The following is a 26,580-nucleotide window of genomic DNA, read 5'->3' on the forward strand; positions in this document are numbered from 1 at the left end:
GGAAGTAAGAGTGGGAGAGAATGGTTTTTATAGTGAAGATTAGAGTCTTTAAGGTTGGCAGATTTGGTAGTAATACGGCTGTAAGTTGTATTTTCATCAAAAAACTTAGTTCAACCCTATAAAAGTTGTTGCACCAGATAGTTAATTATTTTTTGCTTCTATCTCAAGTCTTTGTTTAGCTAAAGGTTGAATTTTCAAAAAAGGGTCATTATTTTGAGACTTTGTCAAGGGAATAAGACTTTGTTTTAATTTACCTTTTCTCATCTCCTTTTCATCTAAGTATGACATTTGATAATTGACAGGTACTAGAATTAAAAGCAAAACACAGGTTTTTATCTTTGTGTAGATAGATACTTACATATTTAGAATTTAATAACTATATGCTAAACAAGTTTTACAATTAAGTTCAAATATGTTTTTACTTTTTGATTGTAACCGTTGTGCTGTAATTGGCATATCTTGTAATTTAAATAGGTTTGTTGATATATTTTTTTGTTTTTGTTTTTTGACAAAAACAAAATTTATCAATCAAAATAATAAAAATTGGAAAAATGAAAAAACATGTTTCTTCATGGTAAGTGTGTTTCTGTGGGCATACGAAGAAATAATATCCTATGCTTAACAACCAATTTGAGTTTGACATACTTATCTGATTAAAAAAGAGAGTTCGATTCATCAAATCCTCTATTAGAAAGGCAATCCAACTCCGTTTTAAAAATTAGTTTTATAGCGAATCTAAATGACCTAAGCCATTTAATCGAGGAGCCTACTGGAGGGTCAAAGAACTCGAAAGCAATTCGGTGTTTGTTCAAAACTTATTTACATAGTTAATGTTTAATAACCTCAAATATTTAATTAAAAATGTGCAGTAATAGACCAAGTACTCCCTCCGGTCCTTATTATAAGAAAAAGTTGACTTTCTAGGTTCATAAAATAATTAATGTATCGTAGTGTAAATATAGACTAGATACATCACTTACACAATAAACCAAGTCAATTGTTTCTTATACTAAGGACCGGAGGGAGTATTTTAGAAGTTTGGAAAGCAAAAAGAGTGCAAACTAATTTTGCGTTAGTCCAATTAGACTTTCTATTTGGTTCGGTGGTTGTAGAAAATAAAGTGCTTAAAAGAATGGTAATGGTTTGATGAAAAAGTAAGACCTATAAAAAACAAGTGTGCTATTATAAAACAAAGAACATGTTACAAAAAAAAAAATAGTTATAGAAAAAACAGAGCCTTTTATTGAACTAATAAATATACAAATCTCTTATTTTTTACCAATTAAGTTATCACTTAAACATGACAATAATCTATATCTTTATTGAGTCTCTGACTGTATAATTCAGCGGTTAAAGAGTTGAAACGATGAAAAAGTTTAAGAAGGAGATCTAAGGTTCGATCGCTGCTAATATTTTCCACTTCCCTTTAACAATATACCAACAACTAATTACATTTGTTTATAGAGAAAATACTTCTCGATAAAAAAAATCTATATAGTTAACCAAGTTCAAGGTTTGAGTGTTTTTTTAAGGGATGCATATATTAGCCTTATTTTCTTTTAGGATACCCCCCACCCCTGTTTTATTTTAGGAGACTTAGGCTAATGATATATAAAATTGTGAAAAAGTGTAGCAAATTAATAAAATATTGTCAACCATTTAGTGCTTAGCAAATAAAATAGTGTTGAATTGAAGTGATTTGATTGGGTCCAACAAGAATTTAGTTAGAGATACTTATGAAAAATGTGACTTAGAGTATTAAATTAGGTGGCCTGTCTCCACACATTTCAAACATGGATGATCAACAGCAAACAATAACACCCAGAAAGACCAGTTATGCTCTTAGATACGTAATTTGACAGTTTGACAAATATAAGGATATCTACCTAGGCAACAACATATAATATTAAACTAAAAATGTCCCAGCTGTTGATTTTTCCTGCCATCTCTTTGTTTTGTTTTTTAGGGAAGTTTTTACTGAATCCTTTGAGGTTTCTATAAACGATACTAATATCATTCTAGTTTTCAAAATGCATTTATCTCCTCGTACTAATTAAAATAACCATGCTTAACATTTTTACCATCATACCAGACACTAGAAGGCCACTAGAAAGTAGAAACATAATCATACATTTCAAATGGCTTATACTAGATGTATGATTTGACCTCTACAAATTAAGGTATAAACTCTAATCATATCATATAACGAACTGAGACGTAAGTGTGATGAAAGAATGTCTGACACAATTTTTCTAATGAGTATAGGGGAGGTGAATACTTTTTAAAACTTAGAGGAAGTGCGAGTGTCATTTAAAGACATCTTAGCGGAGTTTATCAATACAATTTCCCTTTTTTTAAGAGTATCGAATGTGTACATTTTTTCCCTTCATATGAAATGAGAACCAATTCAATATTCACGCAACATTATTAGTTGTACTACTTTTAATTTCTTTAGCTCTTATGAAATTTAAAATGTGGTAATAGTCACTTTGGTCCTTGAAATTGTAATGAGTAGTCAAAATAGTCCTTCAATGTATCAAAACTTCAAAATAGTCCATGATTACGCATTTTGTTAGTCAAAATAGTCCTTGATGTTAAAATGTTTAATTAATATTCTCATATTAGTCCTTCCATATACTTACTTATTGTCATACTAATCCTTATAAGTACATGTTTATTGTCATTTTAGTCCCTGTATGAAAAGAGTTATTGTGAGCATTGAAATGTTATTTTAGTGTCAAGGATTATTTTGACTAACATAATGCACAATCAAGAACTATTTTATCTCCTCGTACTAATTAAAATAACCATGCTTAACATTTTTTCCATCATACCAGACACTAGAAGGCTACTAGAAAGTAGAAACATAATCATACATTTCAAATTGCTTATACTAGATGTATGATTTGACCTCTACAAATTAGTATAAACTCTAATCGTATCATATAACGAACTGAGACGTAAGTGTGATGAAAGAATGTCTGACACAATTTTTCTAATGAGTATAGGGGAGGTGAATACTTTTTTTTCTAAAACTTAGAGGGAGTGCGAGTGTCATTTAAAGACATCTTAGCGGAGTTGATCAATACAATTTCCCTTTTTTTAAGAGTATCGAATGTGTACATTTTTTCCCTTCATATGAAATGAGAACCAATTCAATATTCACGCAACATTATTAGTTGTACTACTTTTAATTTCTTTAGCTCTTATGAAATTTAAAATGGGGTAATAGTCACTTTCGTCCCTGAAATTGTAATGAGTAGTCAAAATAGTCCTTCAATGTATCAAAACTTCAAAATAGTCTCTGATTATGCATTTTGTTAGTCAAAATAGTCTTTGATGTTAAAATATTTAATTAATATTGTCAGACTAGTCCTTCCATATACTTATTTATTGTCATATTAATCCTTATAAGTACATGTTTATTGTCATTTTAGTCCCTATACGAAAAGAGTTATTGTGAGCATTGAAATGTTATTTTAGTGTCAATGACTATTTTGACTAACATAATGCACAATCAAGGACTATTTTAAAATTTTGATACAATGAAGGACTAAAATGACTAATCATTACACATTAAGGGACCAAAGTGACTATTACCCCAATTTAAAATACATGATATTTTTTTTTTAAATCGATCACAAGTATATTTAAAAAAAGGCTTAAATATGAAATATTCCCTGCAAATATCTGACATTTTGGTTTTAGTCCCTGTAAAAATATTTTTTTGGTTTTAGTGCCTACAAATATAAAAAATTTGGTTTTGGTCCTTGGTATTTTGTTTTAGTCCTTGTAAAATTGATTTTATATTGGATTTAGTCCTTGTAATATGTAGAATATTTGATTTTAGTCCCTCAAAATGAGGACTAAAATGAATATTATAGGGACCAATTTCAATAAGAAATGATTTTACAAGGATTAAAACAAAACATCAAGGACCAAAACTAAATATTCTATATTTGCAGGGACTAAAACAAAAAAAATATTTTTATAGGGACTAAAACCAAAATGCCAGATATTTGCAGGGACCATTTCCATATTTAAGCCTTAAAGAAAAAGTACATGTGGTGCTAGTGCTAACAAAAGATGTATTTGACTTTCATTGATTGTTTTTTTATCTAGTGGCTGAAGCTCACACAATTAAATTTGGAGAAGTGGGGTGTCGGGGTTCGAACCCCGGCCCCTGCATAAATTATGCAATGTCTCTACCAACTAAGCTAAACTCACGGGAACTATTATATCATATAGCTTTATATATGCTAATCAATTTAGGCTTTGTTTGCGAGTTTTGAGGGGAGGAGAAGGAAAGACTTAGGAGGGGAAGGGAAGGGAAGGAAGGGAAGGGAGAAAGGAGGGAAAGTCTTCCCCTTGTTTGGGAGTTAAAGAAACTAACAAGGAAAGGAGATGGAGGGCTTATGTGATAATTTTACTATTTTACCATTTTTTTATCTTAAAATCAATACATTATATTATACTTTGTAATTTATCTTGTAAATTAGGGTTAATAGGTCTTTACCCCCCTGTAATATAGGTCATTTCCGATTTTACACCCTGTATTTTTTTTATTTACCCCCTGTAAATTTTTTTTGATTTACCCCCTAATAGGCCAAACAAAAACGAAAAATTTCTTGAAAACAAAAATAAAATTGGTTTTTGTTTGGCCTATTAGGGGGGTAAATCAGGAAAAAATTATTTTACAGGGGTGAATCAAAAAAAATATTTTACAGGGGGGAAAACCAGAAATGACCTATATTACAGGGGGGGTAAAGACCTATCAACTCTGTAAATTATAAGTGGAATTTTGAATTATTATGAGGTTAAAATTATCAATTTGTATGTTTAATCCCCCAAAACCCCCCAATTTGGGGAACTTTAAAATTGGACAAATGAATCCCTTCAAAACCCCCCAAAACCTTTCCCTCTTTTTTTAAAACTCTCAAACAAGGGTTTATCTCTCCATAAGCCATTCCTTCCCCTCCCTTCCCCTCCAAAACTCAACTCGCAAACAAAGCCTTAGCTCCTCTCTAAACCCTTGTGATGATGAGGATCTTCTATATATCGACATTGGAAAAGACATGGTAGCAAACTCTTGTTATGAATGAGTACAATTAGTTTATAATCTTAAATCACAAGGAACATGAAATGTCAAATGTGTTGCTTTACTACCTTTGTTGGAAGGTCTTTTCCTTATACTCAGGGGCGGAGCCACTCACATCACTGTGGGGGCTCCTGCCTGCACAATTATTTGAAATCCATAATATATACTAGTTACTTTAGGGTGCTTTATTTTTAAAGGAACTTTGGGGGTAGTTTTGATTAGTTGAAATTTTAATCGGTTTTCTTACCGGCAGTCCAACACATGAGAAAAAAAATTTCACCTCATTAATTTTTGTCACAGCTCACTATAACTTGATGGCAAGTTTAATTCAATTTATTATTTAAGAACACAAATATACTTAAATTTATATTGCATATTTTGTATCGTAATACATTTATAATGGCAATTTTAATTTATTTCAACAATCAATATATAACATGATAGTGTTAGAAATAATTGTTATTCTTCATTTTTATAAAGGCAATTTCTATGGTACACTCATGTTAGAAAGAATTTGAGTGTACCGGTACACTTATATTTAATTTAATAGTTTAATGAGTTATTTTTCTTAGAAAATAAAATATTTTTCTATCATTTACAATTATAATAACTATATTTTATTTCTCAAAAGTGTTAGCGAAGTGAAATTCATTTATTTTCATAATTTAGATATTTGTAGAGAATATTATGATGTATATGTATACCCTTAAATATGATATTTTTCATATTACATTTTTTTTTGAAGGAAATTTTTCATATTACATACATAGAATATTGCCCCCACTACATGCAATTCCTAGCTCCGCTACTGCTTATACTAGTACAATAAATTAATGTTTTTTGCTCTTAAGAAAAGTTTTTTTGCTCTAAGAAAATCTAGTTAGCCAAGTATATCCAAAAACTATATTGTTTTGTCACAAAACCGTTAGATTTTAGATATTGAGAATAAAACCGTGTCAAAAATGAAGGTGAGTGTGACAAATATCAACACAAGATAGAGAAATTAAATGGCTAGGATTGGATTGGTGAACAAGAAACAAAGAAAGAAACATACAAAAGTTGTTAAGAGTTTGTTAATGACTTTATCATCATATTCTTAAGAATGAAAAATACTAGCAAGTACTTCAAAAGTCTTCATATAAAAAAAGTAAGAAGGCTGAAAATTGACGTAAGAACAGAAAAAGAAACTCAATTCCTTGTCAAATTTTGCTGGTGCTTGGTCTTTCTATTAAGAACTTTTCATTTTAATTTTCTGGTAAAATAATTATTTCTCATCTTTTGGTTTGTTACTATTGTCTTAGCTTTTTTGATTTCTTGGGGTTTCATTGTCATGGTTAGTTAAAAGTGGGTGCGAACTTTGGCAATTTTAAATCCACCGTCAACGTTTTGTCAAACCAATATAATTAGAGTGATTCAATCCAATTAAACTACTAATCCAGCGATTTTATATGTTTAATTTATTGCTAATGTTGAAATGGGTCTATCTTAAAGACCACGTTCAAATGATTTCTTGTAAAATTCACATGTTACACTCAATTGCTCATCAAAATTGTTATGATCCCATATGCTCCTTCCTTCTCTATTTACAAATATTGAGATTTAAAATTACTTAATTGGTTCATGATCAATAAGTAAAAGAGTAAATAGGCAATTACCTTCTTGAAATTAGCAAAACTTCAATTACCGCTCTGAAATTGCACAACGTTAATCAATTTACCCCCTCCGTCAAATTCTTTTGTTAGTCAACATGACGTTTTGCGAATATTCCCCTGAAGTTTTGCACTTATGTGCAAAATGTCCCCTGAACTTGAATTTTTTTTTCTTGGTAATTCTTGGTTATGCCGATCATATGTCATTTGTGTGCTTCATTATGTATGTCATGCATTAGTTTTTCATTGACAGGTATGGTTGTACTTTGCTATGATATTTTATCTACTGATAACCATCTTCAACTATCTAACAAAAATTAACAGAAAACAATCACAATCACTCAGAAATCACTCATATATGGCTTTTCAAATTAATTAAGAAGAATTAAGTCACTCTTGAAACTTCTATCTTAATGCATGTTTCTAATTCTATCTTAATGCATGTTTTTAATTCCCTTGTTTTTTTTGCATGATTCTTCATCGTTTGAACTACTCTCAGAGTTGTTTCCATTAACTCCTCCCATAATTAGACTACCAATGCTTATTTCATCAAATTTTCTTTTCTTTGAAGGACTTATAAGCTCCTTATTACTAGGATTCTTCCTCATACATTAAAGGTTGGACATTGGACAATCCATATTATGACAAACTTTATTTGTTGGCTGAACTGAATTATGCTCAAAATGTAATGTCAAACTTTTTTTTGGTAATTCTTGGTTATGCCATTCATATGTTATTTATGTGCTTCAATGTATGCCATATATTATCTGATAGGTGTGGTTGTACTTTGCTATGCTGACTTTCATATCATTAGACTTTAATACATGGTTAATGTTTGATCGTTTCAGGGAACATATATGGTTGTATACCTTCAAAACTTAGCTAATATGCTTCACAATTCGGTGATAATGCAATCACTTTTAAGGATAAGAAAGAAAAAAAATTAAAGTTAAGGGGGCATTTTGCACATAAGTGCAAAACTTCAGGGGGTATTTGCAAAACGTCATGTTGACTAACAGAAGAATTTGACGGAGGAGGTAAATTGATTAACGTTGTGGAATTTCAGAGGGGTAATTAAAGTTTTGTTAATTTCAGAGGGGTAATTGACGAAACTTACAATTTCGAGTGGGTAATGCCTATTTACTCATAAGTAAAACACTTCAAATTCTTAACATGCTTTAAGCATGTTTTTCAATCGTGTTTTTTAAAGTTTTTCTTTTTTAACTCGTAGAAGTGAAGTATTTTTTTTTTTTATAATTATTTGAAAGAGAAATGATATTCTAACAACCATTTTGTAACAACCTATGTGACAACTTTATCTCTCATACTCACATTATCTTTTTACTTTCTCTCTCTATTACTTTGGTTTCCGTGTCACTATCTACTTTTCCTTTGAAAATTGGTGGTTGTCACAAAAGTTGTTGATTTTTGGTTGTTAGAATATCATTGCTCTATTTGAAAATATACATAAAACTTGTGGTTATCAACTGAACGAATAAATCCACGGATATAGGGTATAGAGGTGAGGTGAATTTAGTTATATGTAAATTCTAGCACATTTTTTTCCCAAGTTGACACATCAGATTATGTGTATTTAGGTGGATTCTAAAAGAGAGCTTGAATTAACTTGATTTTGTAAAATTAATTTCTTTAGATTTGAATTTCAAGTGAATTGGTTTATTCTTTCAGAAAAAAAAAAAGTGAATTGGTTTATGTTTAAATGCTTGTACTTACTCAAGAGCGTAAAGATGAGATGACACTAGTCTCTTTTAACTTAACCAAAGTTTTGGATTCGAATCCAACACTGGACTTTGGGTCCCACAATACTCAAATGATTAGTCTCCGCAGTTGCGCGCGGATGATACCCGATTTACACCAAAAAAAACTTTTATTTTAAAATCAATTTTGATATAATATTTTCCTTCAAAAAAGTTTGATACAATATTTTTAATTAATGAATTTTTAAACCTTACTAGTCGAGATACCCGTGCTACAGCACGGGTAGCGCGGCTTCGCAACGCTGTATGGTCGCGGCTCCGCCGCGTGTCGCGTCTCGGTTGCGTTTGGTATAGTGATTTTTTTTGTCCATAGCGAAAATATGTAAAGTATTTAAAGCATAATAATGTATATATTGATTGGTAGTAATGTAAAATTATAAAATAAGTAAATTTTAATATGAACAAATATATATTAAATTTTAATATTGACGATATGAAAAAGCTAATAAATAAAAATAATCATAGTTTTTATTTACTAATATTGTTTTGGTGAGAAAAATACTAATAAGCATCTCGTTAAAAATCATAATTAATGTATTATATAATATTGTTGTCGTAAAATATATTTCATAAATAAACATATGCTAACATATTCCCGTAAAAAAAATACAGTGAGATATATTTTTTTAATATATAGTCCATACGGTCATATACATTTTTTCAATATATATAGTTCTTGTCAAAAAAAATCAATATATATAGTTCTCATTAGATTTCAGAAATAAGAATATACTAATATATTTCCATAAAACAAACATATACCCATATATATTTTTATTAATATATAGTCCACACACCCACATATACTTTATTAATATATTAATAAAACTTAGGCAGTCACGGTGTTTAAATAGAGATATTAAAAAATACTAATTTTTTTTGAAAGATTAAAAAATACTAATTAAAACTGATCACTCATTATAGTTATTAAAATGGGTTCCGTGCTATAATTGTACACTCCAACGGGTTTTTTATTGATACATTTAAAAAAACAACGGAAAAAATTGAAGTATGATCAATCATAGTATATTATCATTTTTTTGTTTTTTTTATTATTGACGATATTAAAAAAAATATGAAAATACATTTCACAAATAAACATATACTAACATATTTCCGTATAAAAACATATAGTGAGATATATTTTTATTAATATATAGTCCATACACTCATATATATTTATCAATATATAGTTTCCATTAGATTTCAGAAATAAGAATATACTAATATATTCCCGTAAAACAAACATATACTCACATATATATTTTTATTAATATATAGTTCATACACCCACATATATTTTTTGAATATATTAATAAAACTTAAGCAGTCGCGGCGTTTAGATAGAGATATTAAAAAAATACTAATTAAATTTGATCACTCGTTGTAGTTACTAAAATGGGTCCCGTGTTACAATTGTACACTCCGATGATTTTTTTAGTGATACATTTTAAAAAAAACAACAGAAAAAATTGAAGTATGATTAATCATAGTATATTAAAATATTGTTCTTGTTTTAATATTGACGATATTAAAAAAGCTAATAAATGAAAATACATTTCATAAATAAATTTATACTAACATATTCCCGTAAAAAAACATATAGTGAAATATATTTTTGTTAATATATAGTTCATATACTCATTTGTATTTTATCAATATATAGTTCCCATTAAATTTCAGAAATAAGAATTTATTACTATATTCCCATAAAACAAACATATACTCATATATATTTTTATTAATATATAGTCCATACACCCACATATTTTTTATTAATATATTAATAAAACTTAGACAATCGCGGTGTTTAATTAGAGATATTGAAAAAAATACTAATTAAAACTGATCACTTGTTGTAGTTACTAAAATGGGTCTCGTGTTACAATTGTACACTGCAATGGGGTTTTTAGTGATACATTTAAAAAAAAAGAAAAAATTAAAGTATGATTAATCATAGTATATTATAATATTGTTCTTGTTTTAGTATTGACAATATGAAAAAAGCTAATAAATAAAAATAATCACAGATTTTATTTACTAACATTTTTGAGTGTGAAAATTATTAATATGCGTTCCGTGAAAAAAATATAATTAACATATTATAAAATAGTGTTATCGTAAAATACAAAATCATATTTTGCTATAACAATACTTGTCAGTTTCCTCTAAAAAAAAACTTGTTAGTAAAACCGAATTGAAAATTAGTAGAGAAAATGGAGTTGAAAATGAAGAGAGAAAATGAAAAATGAAGAAAGTTGGTAAGAAAAAGATAAGAGAGGAGAGTGACATTGAGAGAGAAAAGTTTATTATTAAAAAATAAAGGTAAGAGAAAAGTTTATTGTTATTAATAAAGAAAGATGAGAGAGAAAAATTTATTATTAAATAAAGAAAGGTGAGAAAGTGGGTTTTAGTAAAGTTGATTTTGATGGTGGAAAAGTTTTGACAAAACACATATAGTGAGATATATTTTTATTAATATATAGTCCATAAATTCATATATATTTCTTGTCAAAAAAAAAATTCATATATATTTATCAATATATAGTTTCCATTAGATTTCAGAAATAAGAATATACTAATATATTCCCGTAAAACAAACATATATTCACATATATATTTTTATTAATATATAGTTCATACACCCACATATATTTTTTGAATATATTAATAAAACTTAAGCAGTCGCGGTGTTTAAATAGAGATATTAAAAAAATATTATTAAATCTGATCACTTGTTGTAGTTACTAAAACGGGTCCCGTGTTACAATTGTACACTCCAATGATTTTTTAGTGATACATTTTAAAAAAAATCAACGGAAAAAATTGAAGTATGATTAATCATAGTATATTATAATATTGTTTTTGTTTTAATATTGACGATATTAAAAAAGCTAATAAATGAAAATACATTTCATAAATAAATATATACTAACATATTCCCGTAAAAAAACATGTGGTGAGATATATTTTTGTTAATATATAGTTCATATACTCATTTGTATTTTATCAATATATAGTTCCCATTAAATTTTAGAAATAAGAATATATTACTATATTCGCATAAAACAAACATATACTCATATATATTTTTATTAATATATAGTCCAAACACCCACATATATTTTATTAATATATTAATAAAACTTAGGCAATCGCGGTGATTAGTTCGAGATATTAAAAAAATACTAAGTAAAACTGATCACTTGTTGTAGTTACTAAAATGGGTCTCATGTTATAATTGTACACTGCAATGGGTTTTTTAGTGTTACATTTAAAAAAAAAGAAAAAATTAAAGTATGATTAATCATATTATATTATAATATTGTTCTTGTTTTAGTATTGACGATATGAAAAAAGCTAATAAATAAAAACAATCATAGATTTTATTTACTAACATGTTTGAGTGTGAAAAATATTAATATGCATCCCATGAAAAAATATAATTAACGTATTATATAATAGTGTTATCGTAAAATACAAAATGCTATTCTGCTATAACAACACTTGTCAGTTTCCTCTAATAAAAAAAACTTGTTAGTAAAACCAAATTGAAAATTAGTAGAGAAAATGGAGTTGAAAATGAAGAGAGAAAATGAAAAATGAAGAAAGTTGGTAAGAAAAAGATAAGAGAGGAGAGTGTGAGATTGAGAGAGAAAAGTTTATTATTAAAAAATAAAGGTGAGAGAAAAATTTATTATTATAAATAAAGAAAGATGAGAGAGAAAAGTTTATTATTAAATAAAGAAAGGTGAGAAAGTGGGTTAGTAAAGTGAGTTTTGATAGTGGAAACGTTTAGACAAAAATAACCCTGAAGGAAAAATTTGAGGTATGGATAGTTAAGTAATTTTGATAGTATTTAACAAAAATAACCCTGAAGGAAAAGTTTGAGGTATGAGTAGTTAAGTAATTTCGTAGTATTGTGTTTTTATATAATGAGTAGATGCTATGTCTATGGCAATGAAGAATTGGAGGGTGATGAGAGAAGGGAACAAAAGGGAGTCATCTCATACACATTGTCAAATATCATGCATATGGAAGGCAACATTATTTTATTAAAATTCCATAACAGCATAAATTAGAATGCAGGTTTAAGATAGATCAACAACACTACCTTTTCTATGAACCCTAGACACATTGAAATGGAACAACGATCTCCTCTTCATACTTTTCCAAATGTTCTTTCCAAACTCCACCTCTAGGTAATACAAAACTTTAATTTATACACAGCGTGAAAGTTAATAAACTTTTACACATTTAATCAATGATAAGTTGTCACATCAATTAAATATCATGCGTATTTAATTCATTAAATGATTTAGTAAAACATTATTGAAATTTAAATGCATATGTAAAACTTTGTTACATTGATGGTGTATATAAATTAAAGAGGAAATTACAATGACCTCCCCTGAGGTATGCTGAAATGTCACTCACACCCCCTCTATTTTGTAATATGACATAAACCTCCCATTGACTTTGACGCCGTTAATTCACTGTCACAGAACAGATCAAAAAACGCTGAACTTTTAGCTAGCGACTAATTATTTGGAACAACAAAATAGAGTGAAAATATAACCGTTGCTTCTACAGTTTTCGGATTGTTGTCCTCTCTTCCATTCCAGCATGGTAATAAGAACTGTTAAAAATTCAAATGCAGAGACAAAAATGCGATTTTTTTTATGACCGCAAAACCTCAAATCTTCAAATTTCCTCTATGCAATGCTTAGATCCGCTCCGCCTTTTCAAGTTTTGTTTGGGATCCAAATTATTTTGTAGCCATCACTTTTAATTGACCACCAATGATCGTGCTTCTTGTTACTATGCGTATATAAGCGAATCATCATAATGTTTTTAATTATCAAGTATTATGTTTTGTTTTTGTTGAAGTAATAGCCAAGATGTCAATAAAGTTAGTGAAAGAAAAGAAAGGAGAATTTCAGAGGGAGTAGCTTCAGCAAAATGTGTGTAGAAACGTGGAAGTTGTTGCAAGAAAACTCAGAATTTCACATTTGTTAGTGTGTTAACAGAGTATAAACGCTGTGAACATAAGGGGGAGGTATTCATCACATGTAAGACTAAGTAGGAGAGGTTTATGTCATGTTTAAAACTAGAGGGGATGTGAGTGACATTTCAACATGCTTTAGTGGAGGTCATTGTAATTTTTCCTAAATTAAATTCTTAATATAACACATTTTTTTTCAATTAATATAACACATCATTGGTGAGCAAGACCCTCTAAATTGTCGAGAAAGGTTAATCCAAAAAAATCCAACATATCTATCCGGCTGTAGTAGTACTACGTACTATAACTTTCTAACATTAATCCAACTCAAATTTTGTTTACCCAATTGGATTTTGCCATCTGGATCATGTGACGCTATAATCGAATCTGGTCAGCATTCTCCAAATCCTCAAAACACTGCCACCATTTTTGTCTTTAACTAAAATAAGGGAACTTCTACGGTACACTCACAAAGTGAGGTGTATCGGTACTCTCGCTTCATAATTTTATAAATTAACGATCATTTTTCATGTAAGAAATAGCTATTTTTCAATATTTATATCTATAAAACATCATTTCGTAAGGAAAAAACATCATTTCATTGTTTATAAGAATCATAATATTTTTTTTTTACATATTATCGTAAAAAATAATCAACGTTCTTAATCATGAGTGATAAAAATTAAAAAAAAAAAAATTTATTTCGTTGACACTTTTGATGAATAAGATTTAGTTATTATAATTATAAGTGATAAAAAAACAATATTTTTCTTCAAAAAACAACTCATTTAACTATTAATTTAAAGAATGAGAGTACCGGTACACTCAAATATATTGGGTGTACCATAGAATTTGCCCTAAAATAATCATTTTTTCATTACTTTGGCTTCCACGTCAAACAAGCTTAGTAACTCACAATTTCCTGAACGTGACACATCACAAAAAACGCGCTTCTCAGCTTATTATGTGTCACCCATGTGATTATCCAATCCAAACAACTTTCCCGTTTCCGAGTTAACTCAACAAAAATTCTAACTCACTCCGAGTTTCATCTTCTTCTTCGTCTTCACCATGAATAATCCATAATCCAACACCTCTTAGAATCGAATTTTGAACCAACAAAAATGATGAACCAAGATCACGTTCTTCGCGCTTCCCAAGATGATGAAATGGAGTCATTAGTTCTCCACGACGACACCGACAACGGCGCCGATAACTCCTCCGGCAACGTTCAACAACCACCGCAAAGTCCTAAATCACCGTTCAATTCATTCCTCGATCCTCCTTCTTACGCTGAAGCAATCTTCACTTCATTCGACACCAACGGTCACGATCAAACCCTAGAAAACTCGAATCAAGCCGGATCCGGATCGGGAACGGAATCCGATTCGATTCAGATTTCGGTTTCTGATCCTCAAGAGGAGCAAGAGGTAACGAACTCGCTTGTTCCTGGTGGAAGTAGTTATCATACGTATCTGATTACGACGAGGACTGAAAAATCGGAGTTTGGTGTAAGGAGGAGGTTTCGGGAGGTGGTTACGTTGTCGGAGCGGTTATCGGAGGTTTATCGTGGTTATGTGATTCCGGTGAGGCCGGAGAAAAGTTCGGTAGAGAGGAAGGTAATGTTGGAATTAGTTTATGTTAGTTGCAAATTAGTCGGTGTATGTTTGATTCTGCAATGACACGAATTGATTTTGTGTAAATTGATTATGTAAAATTGATTCTAACTAAAAGTTAGTTGAAGTTCAAGTGATTCATGTTTGGATACATTCATGTAGAAGTAAGTTGAAATCTAAATTTATGTTAAAAATCAATTCTAGAATAAAAAACTATAAATCCTAGCTTCGAGTAGAATCAATTATCAATTTTGGCCCCTCTAGAAATGGAACCAAACATACACTTGGATTAGTTGCAAGTTAGTTGGATTAGTTTCTAGTTGATTGTAATAAAGTTCATCCGACACCATTTATTGTAATTAACAATTTTTTTTAAAATAAATTTTACTTCCACTTTTCTCTCTTCCGTGCTTAATATCAATATTTTGCATATTCTATCAGGTGATGCAGAAGGAGGAGTTTGTGGAGCAGAGGAGATTAGCGTTGGAGAAGTATCTGAGGAAATTAGGGTTGCATCCTGTGATTGGGAAGAGTGAGGAGTTGAGAGTGTTTTTGCAGGTTCAAGGGAAGTTGCCGTTGATGAGGACGACGGATGTGGCGTCAAGGATGCTTGATGGGGCGGTGAGGCTGCCACGGCAGCTGTTTGGGGCGGAGAGTGGGGTTGTTGATTTGAATGATGTGGCTCAGCCGGCGAAAAGTGGAAGGGATTTGCTTAGGATTTTCAAGGAGTTGAAACAATCTGTTAGTAATGATTGGGGAGGTGCTAAGCCATTGGTTGTTGAAGAAGATAAGGAGTTTATGGAGAAGAAGGATAAGTTGATGGAGTTTGAACAACAACTTAGCAATGTTTCTCAGCAGGTAGTGATAATGTGATATCTGATTAGTTCCTCTGATATCTGATTTTGTTTACGAAAAAGGAACTTGATGTTAGTAAAATGTAGATTCATTGTGGATATATTCTAGATAGCCCTTGTGTCCTCTTAGTGCATGTTAGGAAGTTCATTGAAGACATCTCAAGCATGATGCATTTAATTCAAAGTAGGTTTGAAGTTAGGGTTTTAGAAAAAGGTTCATAACCACAATATGGGTTTGATATCTCAGTGACCGCAATGTGATGTTAGTTAAAAGTAGGACTCATTGTGGATGTATTCTAGATAGCCCTTGTGTCCTCTTAGTGTGGGTTTGGAAATTCATTTAAAATATCTCAAGCATGATGCATTAGCTCCAAAGTTAATTTGAGGTTAGGATTTCCAAAAAAGAATTGCGTCTGCATGGTTTTTATTAATATCTCCGCGACTGCAATGTGACCATACTTGGGTCATATCTGAATTTTAACGTGACTCTCTTCGATACCAATGATCATTTAAAATCTTGTTTGTGGTGTAATCAAGTATTAGGTCGCAGCATTTCCAACCTTTTCTCTTTCGTCTAGTTGAGTTTCTTTACTAAACATGATATAATAGTCGGTTGATTGAAAAACATAATTGTTCTAGTGTCATTGTGTTTTATGGACTATTATTTAAACTACTCTCCTTTGAAGAATTGCATTACCATTTTTTGTCACGTGGAACTGAATGAATTGTTTTGGAATGGTGTTGATATTTTACTTCTTTGATTGCTAGGGTTGATTTTGTTTGTTCATCTGCATTTACTTGTTGCAGGCTGAATCCCTTGTCAAGTTTCAGCAAGACATGGGTGAAACAATGGGTGAGCTAGGGTTGGCTTTTGTGAAACTTACTAAATTTGAGACAGAAGAAGCTGGATTCGAATCTCAAAGAGTAAGGGCTGCTGACATGAAAAATGTAGCAACTGCAGCTGTCAAAGCAAGCAGGTTATATAGAGAGCTGAATACACAAACAATCAAACATCTGGTTAGTGCAGATTCTAATTACTTATCATTATGAGAGAATTTTTTTCCAATTATATAATTGTATGATGAAAACTATGTGTTAACCTCCAAGTATAATCTTTAGCTGTCTTTTTCTGTTGTTGATGGGTAATATTTTATGTGTGTTGCAGGATAAACTCCACGAATACCTTGGGACAATGCTAGCCATCAACAATGCTTTTGCTGACCGATCAAGTGCATTGTTGACAGTTCAAACACTTTCATCAGAACTAGCTTCTTTACATTCACGGATTGAGAAGCTCGAAGTTGCTTCATCCAGAATATTTGGTGGAGACAAGTCTAGGATGCGAAAAATTGAAGAATTGAAAGAAGCCGTTAGAGTAACTGAGAGTGCTAAAATTTGTGCAGATAGAGAGTATGAACGAATCAAGGTAACATAAAAATACATTTTTTGTATTCGGATTCACGTCTCCCTTAGCATCTGTAACTTCGATTTCACTGTATTCCTGTAAATGTGTGCTTCCCCTTCAGCATACATATCAACATATTTTTGCTTTTAGAGCTGGCTTTCTGTTTTTTCTTTGCCATATATATTCATGTGTCTATATTTGCCATTATTATGAAGATTATTGTCTTTGTTAGCTTTCATTTCACAAGTACAGTTAAATTTCTAAATCAGTGACCAGATCTACCACTATTTGATAATTTGACACACTAGAACTCGATGACTTCAGCTTTTAATGTTGACTAAACTTCAATAACCTGCATAACCTTATGGATAAGTATCAGTGCCATCTAATTAGATTATCAAAGAAATATTAGTGTCATTCAAACACCCTGGTATAAATTGGACTGGTAGTGATTATGTTTTCACATGATTTTCTTCCTCTCTATAATGCAATGCAATTGTCTTTATAGACAAGTTTCATGGTGAAAGACAAAAAGAACTACAATATTGTCAAAACCATATTTTGATGCATTTGTAAAAGTTTTGTTGTGCGCTGCATTGAATGCTTTCATCAAAATCATCAACCAATAGCTGATTTGGTCACACATGTAAACTTGACTTCTAAATCTGCTGGCATCCTATATGTAAAATCCAATGATTTAAAAAACCAGAATGTAATAGCTGATTTGGTCACATATGTAAACTTGACTTCTAATTGAATTTTATTTTCATACTTTGATGCATTTATAAATGTTCCATTGAGAGCTTCATTGGACGTTTTTATCAAAATCATCAAATAGTGGTAGATATGGTCACTGATTTAGAAATTTAAATTCTAAATCTATTTCCAACTCATTATGTAAAATCCTATGTTTTATTGATCATTGAGTTAGTAGAGAACTAGTCTACAATTCACTAATCCAATCAGGGTTGATGGTGCAAGCATACAATATAAGTTGGTGAGTGGAATATCCAACCAAGTACATAACAAGTATAAAAGCCGAGGATAACTATCGTGTTGCTTAGTGCTTAAAATTTCAACACAGGATAGTTAGTGATAGTATAAACCATACATGAGATAGTGAGTGGAGTATCCAAGGTATAACTTAACATGGATAAAAGTGAACAGAGAAAGCCATCTGACCATCTCATATCCATGGCTGCAAAATCTCGAGTTAACTCAGAATCGCAGGAGTTTATCACTCTAGGCATCAAAATTGAGTTCACTAACATAAAATAATTTTTCTCTAAACTCCAGTAGACTCCTATAGACTTGAATAGAATGCGAGTTTGGGGACGGTTAAATGAGTCTTTAACTTGATTGTGGTTATTTTCTACTAGATATGCCTAAAATGATTAGGCTTTGTAGCACTTAACTCCATAGATGCATCTAACATTCCCCTTTTTATCCATCTATAAAGGCAGCAAATGATGTTTCTTTTGAGTTTCAATCCCATAGCTCCCAACAAAATGAAGTCTCAAACTATAGAAAACACAGACATAACCATGGTTGCAAGTCTGGAAAGAGTCTGCAAAGAACCCAATAGACCATCCAGCAGATGAATCAAATGGCAATGAGGGGAACCCAATCCACCACATTTCACCCTTTGGCCTTTAGTGATTTTGATTTTTGAACCTTGTGATTTTGTCCATCAGTTTGAACTTGTTATGCTCTTTTTATATTCTGTCCTTTGAACCTATCTTATGATTTATGAAAGCTTCTATCAACTTCAAATTGTGATGCTAGGTTGGCCTAGGGTGGTGTAGTTCTCTTTATTTTGTCTGTTATTCAATCTCATGCCATTTAAAATCTGTATTTCTATTAAAAAAAAGAAAAAATAGTTTTAAGGAACCAATGCACTGAAGTCCTTTTTGAAATAATATGTAAATAATATCAAGTGTAAATGTGGAAACTTTGCAGGAAAATAATAGGAGTGAGCTTGAAAGAATTGACAAGGAAAGGCAAAGTGACTTTCAAAACATGCTGCGAGGCTTTGTTGTCAATCAGGTAACCCTCGTTTATCTTCTCTTTTCTTCAGGCTGTTATGTTACTTGGCTATTTCTAGTTCTGATCTGAACAGTAATATACTCTACATCACGTGTTTTACAGGCAGGCTATGCAGAGAAGATGGCTGCTGTGTGGGAAAAGCTTGCGGAAGAAACATCTACGTACTCAAGTGACAGCAGCTAGAATGTACTTGGCTGTAAATTTTTGTTTCATCCTTTTTATGATACTCTAGATTTTTATCTCATTAGGTCCAAGCTTATGTAGTATAAAAAATACTTTGAGCATTCGGCGGACATAGTTTTAACTAACCAGAGTTGTACATGATATATTATTGTCTGATGACATTCAATATTTCATTGTTGAAAATTATCAAAGATCTCAACCTGGAAATATCTTGTAATTGTTGTCCTGTAATCTTTGTAGATAGTTTCCATCACAGCAAGCCACTCCTTTTTTTTTTTTCTCCTCCATATTAGTTATTAGCCGTATTAATTGGAGGAATTTCAATTTTTTTTGATGTAATAAACCGATGAGGCGGCTTTTCATAGTAATATTGAAGTTTCCAGATTTGATGCTAATCCTATTAGGAACAATACTGGTTCGTTTATGGTTGTATTTTGTGGTATCACCCCTTGGTGATTGTTCGCTAGTGGCGAGGACTTTGGGATTATAGTTTGTTCTGGCAGGCTTACTATCAAGACTTCCAAAATGTCGAGTTTGATGTCGAATCGAGGATCGTAGCAGATGCCACTGTTTCCCAAAAGCACTCTATTTCTGAGTTTGGCTTAATGATTCAAAACTATAGGACATATTATATTATACGCAATTCTGTAAATTTGTCAGTATGCTTTACCTGAAAATAAGGTAATGTAGTAGTTGCTCATTCTGGTAGTTTGGTTTGCTCAAACCCAAAAGGGCACTTTTCATCAATTTGTTTTCTTGCTAGTGTTTTTCTCATGGTTATTATTAATATGAGAAATGTTAACAACACACATTTTAACACATTTTCAATACACAAAGTGATTAAAATTCACATGAGACACACTAAATTTATATGGGATTCACATGATTCGGTTTGACCCATGTGAATTTTAACCAATCAAAGAGAGTGTATTGGAAAGCGTGTTAAAATGTGTATCGATATTTATCGAGTCACATTTTTTGGTCAAAAAGTAGTCACGGTTTCGACCTCATTTACTTTGGATGTAAAAGAGGATGTGAAGAAATAGTTGCATTTCATGGTTTTCGGATGTGAATAAATAGAATTTAGGGTTAAATATGTTTTTGGTCCCTATAAAATTGCGACCTTCTAAGTTTAGTCCTTACTTAATTTTAATAGCTTTTTTAATCCCTACAAAAAAAAATTTACTTATAATTTTAGTCCCTGCTAAAATAAATTTTGTTTAATTATCCTTAAACTCTTAAATTTTTTAACGATTCTTTTTATACAAGTTTAGAACACTATGACAGGTTCATTTACTAAAATCTATAATTTTTTAACATGAAATAAATTAAATATGAATTTTTTAAAACGACAAAAGTTTTAGATATAAGTAACAAAAATATGGACGTAGAAATCAAAGTTTTGCGATATTTTTTTCGGAGGACCTTTTAATAACGTTCTTAACACGCCTGTAAAAAATTGTTGAAAAACTTAAGAGTTTAAGCATAAATTAAACAAATTTGGATTGAGTAAGGACTAATATTGAGTGCAGAAATTTTTTGTAGGGATTAAAAATGCTATTAAAATTAAGTAAGGACTAAACTTACAAGGTCGCAATTTTGTAGGGACCAAAGACATAATTAACCCTAGAATTTAATAAATTCTGCATGGAAACATTAAAATAAAAGTGGGGAGCAGAGGAAGTTGAACAAATAGTTTCCATTATGAAATGCTGAATTGTGAAAAGAGGAAACACTTAAAACAAAACGTATTAAATTATTTATAAGAATGAAGGAATAACAAAATACTGAGTTCGGGTATGCTCCATTTAGGCTAAGCTCCATTTAGGGTTTGGATGCAAGACATGTGTCAAAAAAAATATCTAACGGTTTAGATTTTAAATTAAAAAACAAATATTTGTTTAATAAAAATACATAATAATAACAAACAAAATCATGTTCCCTTCTTCTCTCATATCACAACAACCTTTTATTGTTTTTTAATTTAAAATCTCAACCGTTAGATATTTTTTTGCCACATGTCTTGCATCCAAACCCTAAATGGAATAAATGGAGCTTAGCCTAAATGGAGCATACCCGAACTCCAAAATACTATCCTAACGATTATCCAAACTAAGGGGAAACAAATAATTGCAAAAGTTGTGACACATGGATCCACAATTTATTCCCTCGTGGAAGGAATAGCTCCTTCATCACTAGAAATGGCTGATGACACTATTTGCTGATGAATCTCTCACCAAGTCAACATCAAAAAGCTCATTTGTCCATTCCACTTTAACAATAGAGGCATCCCATTGAAGTAAGTCCACACCATTCATTGCCTCACAAGGTGGCTTCCTTGTTAGGATTTCTAACAAGACTACACCAAGACTGTACACCTCAGTTTATGTGTTTGCTTTCTTAAGTTTCGATAGCTCTTTTGCTCGGTACCCTAATGCTCCGGCAGTAGCAAGTACAATAGAGTTAGCAGCAGTTGTCATCAAGCAACACATTGCTTGAAGTAAGGTTCCAATGTATACTATTCTCATGTGAATGTAGGTAAATTAAGCCACGGGCCATGCCCTGTGCTATGTTCATCCTTGTTGGCCAATCAAATCTCATTTCAGGTCCACGAGCTTTTACATTAGACATACCATGTAGGAAAGAAGCAAGACTTCCTTTAGGCATGAAATAAAAAACCTGAAGCTTTTCTCCTTTTGCTCCCAAGTTATAGGTTCTAAGTGCCAAAAGATTAGGATTTAGGGTGCCTGACTCTCCCTAGAACACCAACTTCATATTCAACCCCACTGATTCTTAGTTATCTTTTCCCTCAATCGTTTCACTGCCGCTTGACTATCATCCTCTAATCTTGCCTTATACACTGTTCCATAGGTGCCAGCCTTTCCCATTATCTCGACTGTTATTGTACACAAGAAATCGTCTGCTGTAAAGCCAATGGTGCACCTTGTACTTTAGAAGGAGCTGGAGACGGGCATGGAGTTAAAGGACTATAACCAAAGAGTTGAATATTATTGAGAGACAAATTAAGACTATGCAGGTTGTCAATGAAAAGCAGAATATCTCTATTGTGATTATTCAATGACAAATCGAGCTGTCTATGCATTGAAATGTTTCCAATACTTTGACAAATGTGACCACTAAATTGGTTATGACTAGAGAAATTTCCCTAAATTCCCTTAAGTTACTTAAAGAAGCAAGAATGCTTCCAGTGAAGAAGTTAGGAATATAACCCGAGAGATTATTGTGTTGAAGATATGAAAGTAAGAGAGTTCAAGATAGTTAGGCTAGTTGGTATTGAAGCTCATGTCTAAGGACATAAAAAGTTTCTTTATTTTTAAAACCTAAAAATTTTAAAAACCTACTTGATATGTCTTTTTTAAATATTTATGATGAACACTTCACACATGTCAATTCACAATTTTGAGAACTAATATATTTAATTATTTATCATCGAAAATTGTAAAAAAATTGTTATTTTAAAAATATTCATTGAGATAAATTGAACATCTTATATGCATTATATTTGTCTTTCATATATGAATAATAAAATACGGTCAAACTAAATTAACTAATAGTGAATATGGTGAAACGACGACACTTAAAAAGAAGCAGAGGAAGTGATGTTTTGTTTAAAATATTATATGTTTTCTTTATTTATTTTCTAAATGCGTTCATTTTAATTTGTTAATAATCTCTCGAAACTAGTATATGAGGATATGACATATGTATGTGTTGTCCATACATGCAGGAGAAGTGTTTGTGCAGACATTTTTGATTATATAAACCGAACTTATTTTATTTTACACATTTGGTTTATATCAATATAATGTCTACTAATATTGTTAATAAATTATGTCATTTGAGTTTAACACTTTTTTTTTTTTTGAAACATTGAGTTTAACACTTTTCGAACAGTACTAACTGAAATGTTTTAAGTCCATATTCTACAAACAGTTCCACCACACAAGAGACGTCAAACTTTTGAGAGCCAAAATAATAAAAAAAATCTTAATAACTTGTTAAGATAAATAAAAATTCTTAATTACTAGTTAAAACTACTTAAAACAAAATTATTAGTTAAAATTACTTAAAATAAAACTCAAAGTGTGTTTGAATGAGGTAATTGAGAAATTTTAAAGAATTTAGAATTCTAAACAATACAAATGATTCAATTAAATTGTCTACATTTTTAAATATTCTTGTATTTTTGGATGGAGTAATAAAAAATTTCATTGTCATTATTTCTTGGCAACTTTTATAAATTGTAATTTTTTGGGCCAAATTTAAAATTAAATTAGTTTTTTTTTTGGGGAAAAATCTTGTTAATTAGTTAAAATTACTTGAATTAAAACTTAATGAATATTCTGTGTTTTTCGTGTGACAATAACCATATGAACACACAACAATTGCTGTTTTGACATTCATTGTGTCTTAGTAACACAAGTAAATGACCAAAAAACCCAACGACAGTTAACTGCTGCCGATTTTTCTAGTTATAAGCCAGCGGTAGTTGGGGGTATTTTAGTCTTTTACTTGTGTTTTTAGAAAGTATTGAAAGTCAGAAAAGCAATTGTCTGAAAACACCAACGAAAACCCGACTATGTTTATTGTTTAATGTCTAGTAAATGCTACAATAGGACAAAATTACTTCACATAGGACAAGTATGGACCAGTCCTACGGGGCATAAATTTGATTTTATTTTTGGAGAGGAGAGGAGAAGCCTTAAAATTTTAATGCCCAAAATAATAAATAAAAATATCAATAACTATTTAAAATTACATAAAGAAAAAATTGATATGCATCTTCTTCTTTTTTGTTTTGCATGTGATAGCCATACCAAAAGAAAAGAAAAATGATACACAACAATTTTATCCTTAGATAATTGCGTACATCGTTGGCTCCATGGCATAACACAAGATATTTATTTATAGCCAAATTGCCTCTCCATAATTCGTAAACTTCCGATGTGGGATTCAATTTTTGTGACCATCCTTAATTTTGTGAGCATCTTTCAATGAAGTTCATGAGTAATGAATTACCATTGCTTCCTCCATTCTTACTTATCTTCGTCTCAGCCATGTTGTCCATAATGGTGTACTGTGTACACATGACATGCATGGTCCAAGGAAAACTTATCTTATATTCCATCCGTTCCAGTTTAACTGAGTCAGTTGACCATTTCACACAGATTAAGAAAGATATATAAATAAAAGAGAGAAAATGGTTGAGTGCCTTTGTCAAGCATTTGTGCATTCTTCTTTATAATACTCCCTCCGGTCACTATTATAAGCAAATATTGACTTTTTAGGTTCATTCAATAAATGATGTATGTGGTCTACAATATAGACCACATACATCATTTATTGAATGAATTTAAAAAGTAGAAATTTGCTTATAATAGTGACCGGAGGGAGTAAATGTAAATTAGAATATATTCAATTAGAAGTGGTGAAAGTAATATTAATTAGAGCTATAATTGGAAAAAAATAATTAATGTTGTATTGAAAAGTGAAATAGGTCAATACTCCAGGAACAATAATTTTTTTTACAAATGACTCAGTTATTATGGAACGGATGAAGTATATATGTAGTGTTTTATTCTACATATCAAATGGTAAGATGAGAATGAGACCGGATTATATAAAGTTCATTCATTTTTTAACATTTGAACTAAAAACACAACTTAATTTTTAGAGGTAAGCAAAGATATATATGAGAAAAGATCGAAACATTTATATTTTTATTTGTTAATTCAAAGTCATGACATGAATTTAAAAAATTCTGTTTTTCTGTGATGGATGATGCAGGGGAATATTGTTGCTTGAAGCTTGTGATTTTGAAACCTCATGTGAGATGCATTTACTCTCAACTAAGTGAGTTAGTTTTTGCTCAAAAAAAAGTGAGTTAGTTAAATTAATATATACCTCTTCATTATTATTAAATTAGTTCCTCTGGACAATAAGATTGGCCGGTGAAGATGTAATAGAGGCATATATCAATGTTAACTTTAGCAATTGATACATTTGATAAAAAAAAGATTAACAAATCTTGAAATAGTGACGTGAGTAAACTTTTTTTCATTGGATATGCTCATGCATGTTTTGGTTACATGGTCATTAGGTAGAAGGTTGTCACGGAACAGAAGTATTGTGACATGTTTTGCCTTGGATTATACATTTTGTTTCGTTTCGATTGCCTTTGTGTTATCAAGTAATATTTGTTTACTCATTCCTTAGGATAATTTTTCAATCCGTTCCGAAAAACGATCGTCTTACGAGAATCATTCTTTCTGTAATATTTATGGTGACGTTTTTTTATTTATCTAAATATATATTTTAATGACTTGAGTCATTTTCTTTTTTGTACTTACATATGGAGCATGAAGTTGATTTTCAAGCTATTAAGGAGAGTGTAACATTTCCATTGAGGGGAGTTGGAAAAGCATATGGGATTGGAAGGGTCCTCACAGAATTCAAACTTTCATGTGGATTGCGGCCCATCAACGTCTCCTTACTAATTATTGTAGAAGCAGATGGGGGATTGGGGTGTCCCCCACTTGCCCAATTTGTGGAAATGAAGATGAAACGATTATCCATGTGTTAAGGGATTGCGTTCAAGCAACCCAAGTTTGGAGTAGGCTTTTAGCATCTAATCACATTACTGATTTCTTTTCTTTGAATTGCAGGGATTGGATATTCGATAACCTAAACAACAAATTTGCAGGAGCACACAAAAAAGGTTGGCAGACCATTTTCATGGTGGCGTGTTGGTACTTATGGAAGTGGAAGAACAAAAGCATATTTGAAGAAGATTTTCAGCGTCCCAACAATCCAACAAATGTTATTCTCAAGATGGCAATGGAGATTGATAGTTGCGAACAAACACATGTGACTGGATGACCTCATCAAAAGGATACTATTTTCATTGGGTGGAAATGCCCTCAGG

The 26,580-nt window shown here is 30.8% G+C and overlaps 1 protein-coding gene and 1 pseudogene across 1 annotated transcript; one reads left to right on the plus strand and one right to left on the minus strand.

Moving 5' to 3' along the window:
- The first annotated feature begins 14,522 nt into the window (after window positions 1–14,522).
- Window positions 14,523–19,841, plus strand: LOC146924227 (sorting nexin 2A-like). Its single transcript, XM_085709230.1, has 6 exons — window positions 14,523–15,149; window positions 15,588–16,004; window positions 16,808–17,017; window positions 17,166–17,426; window positions 19,365–19,451; window positions 19,554–19,841. The coding sequence occupies exons 1-6, from the start codon at window positions 14,655–14,657 to the stop codon at window positions 19,632–19,634; spliced, it is 1,551 nt and encodes a 516-aa protein (XP_085565356.1). The 5' UTR covers window positions 14,523–14,654; the 3' UTR covers window positions 19,635–19,841.
- A 1,988-nt stretch (window positions 19,842–21,829) lies between these two features.
- Window positions 21,830–26,580, minus strand: part of LOC146924228 (putative leucine-rich repeat receptor-like protein kinase IMK3 pseudogene) — a 64,723-nt pseudogene continuing 59,972 nt past the window's right edge.

The sequence above is a fragment of the Medicago sativa genome, chromosome 5, assembly GCF_051527215.1.
Source record: "Medicago sativa cultivar Bolivia chromosome 5, Bolivia_mono, whole genome shotgun sequence".
NCBI lineage: Eukaryota > Viridiplantae > Streptophyta > Magnoliopsida > Fabales > Fabaceae > Medicago > Medicago sativa.